At 47.4% G+C, this 5,550-nt stretch overlaps 1 protein-coding gene across 1 annotated transcript; it reads right to left on the reverse strand.

The window, feature by feature from the left end:
• Window positions 1-1,483: 1,483 nt before the first annotated feature.
• Window positions 1,484-4,102, reverse strand: LOC123398072 (transcription factor HHO6-like). The gene is made up of 5 exons (XM_045092581.1): window positions 3,619-4,102; window positions 3,283-3,524; window positions 2,324-2,600; window positions 2,131-2,207; window positions 1,484-2,016 (listed from the first exon to the last, which is right to left on the reverse strand). Exons 1-5 carry the CDS (start codon window positions 3,869-3,871, stop codon window positions 1,729-1,731), a joined length of 1,137 nt encoding a protein of 378 aa, XP_044948516.1. The 5' UTR covers window positions 3,872-4,102; the 3' UTR covers window positions 1,484-1,728.
• Window positions 4,103-5,550: the final 1,448 nt, after the last annotated feature.

The following is a 5,550-nucleotide window of genomic DNA, read 5'->3' on the forward strand; positions in this document are numbered from 1 at the left end:
ATTACATAAGGATACCCGGTATAGATTTCTCAATTACCGACAAGTCATTTAAGAGTCGACAAAGCCAATCTGCTTCGGCAAGTCATCCAAGAGTGTAGTTGTTTGGTGCATGGTTATGGTGTCTTTATACGTTTGGGTTTTGGTGTGAGCTGGTTGGTGGTTGTTTGAGCCTCTGTAGAGCTCCTATTCCACAATAAAACCGCGGAATTACTCCTATAACACTTACATGGGCCGTCCCATGAAGCTCTCACTCGTTCAGCTTAGCTTTGTGTTTCTCTCTCGCGCTTATTTTTTTCCACTCGCCCCACTTCTTGCTTAGAAAAAATGGGTATATTTTTTATTGAAATTATAGTTTCACTAAAAGGTGTTCAAGGATTTTTAAAATGTAGCAAATCTAAAAATGATGTATTTTAGAAAACATTAATGAATTTTAAATATGTTCATGAATTTTAAAAATAACCATACATAAAATAAGTTTTCAAATTGAAAAAATGTTTGTAACTACAAAAATGTTCTTGAACTTTAAAATATGCATGGAATTTAATGTTAATAAGTCCAAGAAAAAAGTGAATTTAAATAAATTTTCGTTCACAAAATTTAATAAACACACATGAATTAAAATATGGAAGAAAATAAGAAATAAAAAAGAGAAATGAACTAAAGAACACACAAACTTACAAGCGGGGCACCACGACCCCACAATCCCCAAAGCACTATAACGCTTCACATCATAGGAGCTTAATAGTGAGAGGGCACATCCTGAACCCATGGGCGTATGAACTTGTTTTTTCAAAAAATGCATTTTAAGCACATTTTAAAATGCGAAAAGATTCAAATAAAAATTCCACACATACATGTTTGCAAATATGGGTGCACGCCACAAACTTTTGTGAAAAATTATCCTATTGTTTTGTCTCGGCAATAAAGTCAAATTCCAGTTCTTCGAAATAGCGTTTCACCGACACAATTGTTTGTCTTTTTGTACATGCCACAAAAAAAGTTATTTTCTCGTGAAACTTTATGCACAGAAATAAAACATGAAGATGTTTGCAAATATGGGTGCACGCCACAAACTTTTGTGAAAAAATATCCTATTGTTTTGTCTCCGCAATAAAGTCAAATTCCAGTTCTTCGAAATAGCGTTTCACCGACACAATTGTTTGTCTTTTTGTACATGCCACAAAAAAGTTATTTTCTCGTGAAACTTTATGCACAAAAATAAAACATGAAGATGTACCCGTGCAACGTTTTTCAGATGATTTTAGCATTAGGAAATGGATAATCGAAGGCTCTGCTGCCACATGGAAAATTCACAGTTTTCGTTTTCACATAAAAATTCAATTTTTATTTTCATTTTGCGAATTTCCATTTTCGTTTTCATATTTTCTCTCTGTTTTCAATTTTTCTCCGAAGAAAAAGCGGAAAATTTCCACCTCATTTTTCATCCCTAACAGAGCGCACGCACGACAGGTTGTCACCCAAATTTTAACCGAAGGTTGTATACAATGTTAATAACATAGCTCATATCTCTAATACAGTGTAACCCAAGGACTCACGTCAGTTCAGTTAACTATCAGCACATTCCACGTCAAAAAGAACACACCTCTCAATCTCAGAATCTCTCATCCACTATACACAAAGAAGAAGAAAAGCCTCAACCCCGAACCCTCAGTGGTGTGTTGCTGTGCAGCGTGCCTCTGAAAATTCCACACATGTGTTTCTTAGTGTTCAAGACGACGACGAGGCCTTGGTGCCGTTCTGCTGCATCTCCCAGCCGTAGCTCGCCGACTTGCCGTCCTCCTCCTCGTTCTCCTCGCCGCCGTCACAGCTGTCTCCGATGGTCACCGACATCCCCCGGCTCGACACGGTGAGCTGCAGCGGCCCCTGAGGCGAGCCGGACTGCGATGAGCTGTGCTGCGACGTCGTGTACTGCTGATCCGGCCGTGGCCACTGCCCGGCCGACGCCGACTGCTGCTGGTCGCCGTCGGATGCTCGCCGTGTGTGTAGCCTGTATTTCTGCAGGAAGAGAATTGTATTTCTGGTAAATGTTCTGATGCACATGTGGTTGGAAACATGGAAAATTGTAGATTAGATTGATGAATGAACAGACAGAAGTTAATAAGAACAAACCTGCAGGTGGCTCTTGACCTCATCATTCGTGAGCCCATCCACCTTCATCATCTCCCTGATTTGCTTAGGAGTGGCGACTGCATCCATCAACAGCAAAGCAAAATTTCAGCACACCAACCACGAAGGAGGAAGAACATATACTGCTCAAAGCATTTCAACAATAAATGTGATTAACAAACTGCCCAACACCCACCTTGCGGGCCCCCGAGGTGCTGGAGCGCGGCGACGAACCGGCGGTGCAGCTCCGGCGACCAGCACCGCCTGGCCTTCCGCTGCGCCGACTGCTGCTGGCTTTGAGCTCCGGCGTCCGTGACAGCGCTGCTGTCGGCACTCGGGGCGGCCATGCAGGGGGCGTCGATTGCTGGAGATGAGAGGGACAGCTCCGGGACTGCCATGGCTGCCGCCTCTGGCCTCTCCAATGATTTTGCTAAGTTTGGCAAGCCATTCAGTGGCATGAACGCATTGGCCACCTGATGCAGTTGAGATTGACAACACAAGTTAGAAACAAGAAACAGGTTGACAGATATGGTATCTGAAATTGACTTCTTCCGAGTATGAGCCAAAGAGATTAGGATTGTCCTTATGAGATGGGATGCAAAATCTGGTGGATAAACTGACGTCTTCTTTTTAGAAAAGAATGACACATCAAAACCGCCCCGAAAAAAGTATGATCTGAAGATAGCAAGACAAAGCCATCTTGGAATATCTGTGATGCAAAAAATCCCTAAAATGAAAACTGCAAATGAGCTGAAAGAGCTACTTATCTTTCTTTTTTCTACTCCGATCCAAAATAAGTGTCGTGGCTTTAGTTCAAGTTTGAACTAAAACTGAACGAAAGTCAGAACAATAGCCTGCTAGCACAAAATTTCCCACTTGACGAGCTGTAAAGTTTCCTAGTTTTTCAGTGTCACATAATTTAACAACTCGCCATCATTCTTGAACATTATACAGCTTTTAGTATCTTTCGTTCTTGACATTATGCTATTCCCTCCATCCCGAATCTTAATTAAATTATCTAGTTAGCATGATTAATTAAGCACAGGTTTTAAATTAAACCCCAAAAAAATTCCACCTCGTTTTCATATTTGATATAATTTGAACTGACCCATCTCCTTTCAGTAGTGTTCCAAGGTTCTCGTCTCATGGCTCTACCTTTTGGGCGTGTTTCTTGGCGCTGTCGCCATTGCTGTTGCTGGTGCTGCTGTGGCTCCCGCAGGTCCACAGCTGCGCGGAGCTCATCCAGCTCCGCTTGTCGCTCGCGTCCGCTTCCGTCTTGACGCCCTCCGCCTTCCTCTTCGCCAGCGGTGCAGGCGACGGCGACGGCGCCGGTGCGAGCAGCTGATCCGGCGCCGGTCTCCGGTGCTGCGCCACCTCATCTTTCAGCCACTCGATCACTGCACTCAACACGACCGAAATATTAAAACCCAGCCAAACAATCCAATAAACCTGGAACACAAGCGGGGCGGAAGGACGGACGGACGGACGCACCGTCGGCGATGAGGTGGACGCTGATGGGGAGCTCGCGGCGGAAGACCTCCATCTTGGCCTTCTCGGCCTCGAGGCTCCGGGCGCAGTCCTCGAGCCTGGCCACCTTCTCCGCCGAGCTGGACCTGGCGACGGCCGCCCTTAGCGAGTCCGTCATCGTCCTGGCCGCCAGCGCCCGCAGCCGGTGGTCCTCCCCGGCCCCTCCGCCGCCGCCGAGGACGACGGCCTCCTTCTGCACCGCAGACGACGACCCCATCGCCGCCGCAGCCGGCCCAGAGCTCCCTCCCCCCGCGACGCCTCGCCCGCGCAGATCCACGACGGCGACGGAGCGGAGGAGGTGGCAGGAGTGGGAATGGGAATGAGAATGGTGGTGCCGTTTGCGTGCTGGCGCCGCGTTTATACCGGACGAGGGGACGGTTCAGGTGGCCGGGGCGGGGGGCACGACGGTCATTTCGGGATGGAATCGTCCACGAAGATACTGCCTTGCCTTCTTTCTTTCACCTCGGTTGGATTGCATTTATGGGGGCGGCAGGGGCAGGATGGTAAAAAAGCGGAGGTAGCCGGAGAAAAGAAGATGCTGCCCGCATGCGGTGTGGATGGATGCGGTTGGCAGGCGGGGGCGGAGGCAGAGGCGTTTCGTCGCGTAACACGGAAGAGGCGTCCAGATACCGCCTCCTCCCACGCGCCCGCGGTGCCCCGTCCCACGGAATCTTTTCCGCCCTTTTATGCCGTGGCCCCTACAGATACCCATAATAACGCACAGGGCCCTCCCGCGCTGTTGTTGAGAGAAGCTTTTCTTGGGTACTCGAGGAGCGTGCAATATTGGGAGAGATGGAGGGGCGGGATGACGGTTGATGGCCGGAAGATTCCCTTTGGCTGTCACGCGTATTCCGTGGTCCATTCGGCCAAGGAATCGCGGTGTCTCGGCTCGGCTCGGCTGCTGCTGCTGCTGCTGCGTGTTGAAGATCCGGGTGGTGGAGTAGGTGAGACGTAGGTATCCAGCCGGGATAAACAACGGGATAGACTAGACGCAGGGCCACGTGGCTACCGCCATTGTGTAGCTCCTATCCGAGCTTGCTACTACTAGACAAGTTGGTGCTGGCCTGCTGGATTAACCCAACAAAAGTTTCCATCGTCTCTTTTTTCCTTTCAAAATTGTACTTCAGAGTATGTACTATCATATTTTTGCAACATTATTTGTGTTGTAATTTTTTCCTGAAACAACACCCATGTTACAAAAAAAATATCCGCAGCACAATCACAGTTGTGAAAAATTCCGCAACATAACCTCCGTTGCACAAAAAATCTGCAACATAATTTATATTGTAAATTTTTCGCAACACGACCTTTGTTGCAAAGTAAATAAAATGTTCATGCCACTAGATCCAACGGCTCGTGAGAGGGCAGATCTTTAAAAAGATCCGCCAGTCGACGCGTAGATGTCCCCTTATTTCTATCGTATCTTGTAATTCAATTTAATCATGTATATTTATATATATATATATATGGCAACGAGGCTCATGCAATACATTAACAAGTCAATGAATCTCTTCTCTATTCTTGTTGCATGGTATCAGCTTAACCCCGATTCAAACCCTAGTCGTTGTCGTTGTTTCCGCACCGCGCCACGACTCGGGTAGTCGACCTCCATGATCGCCATCGGGGGCCGCATCGTCTGTATATAGAATTCGTCCGTCGGTTGTGTTGATCGGGTGTCCAAGAAAGTCTTTTTCCCGATCCTTTCATTCGGGTTTCTCTCTCTCTCTCTCGCTAGTCGCATTGATCGGTGTTTTCTTTTGGTTTTCAATCTAAGACCGGTTTAGGTCGCCCGTCGTCGTCGTCGAGCCTGTGTGCCTCTAGCCCAACATCGATCTGACCATCCTGTCATTGTCATCGTCCACGCGTCTACGTGCACGTCGCTCTGTGTCGACCATC

This window comes from Hordeum vulgare, chromosome 5H (genome assembly GCF_904849725.1).
Source record: "Hordeum vulgare subsp. vulgare chromosome 5H, MorexV3_pseudomolecules_assembly, whole genome shotgun sequence".
In the NCBI taxonomy this organism is placed as follows: domain Eukaryota; kingdom Viridiplantae; phylum Streptophyta; class Magnoliopsida; order Poales; family Poaceae; genus Hordeum; species Hordeum vulgare.

Bases quoted from the DNA above. Each gene is read 5' to 3' on its own strand.
- LOC123398072 (XM_045092581.1), bottom strand. From the start codon at position 3,871: ATGGGGTCGTCGTCTGCGGTGCAGAAGGAGGCCGTCGTCCTCGGCGGC. The intron at 2,601-3,282 runs GTAGAGCCATGA...CAACTGCATCAG, and splicing joins CCAAGAAACACGCCCAAAAG to GTGGCCAATGCGTTCATGCC. The intron at 2,017-2,130 runs GTTTGTTCTTAT...CTCTTCCTGCAG, and splicing joins AGGTCAAGAGCCACCTGCAG to AAATACAGGCTACACACACG.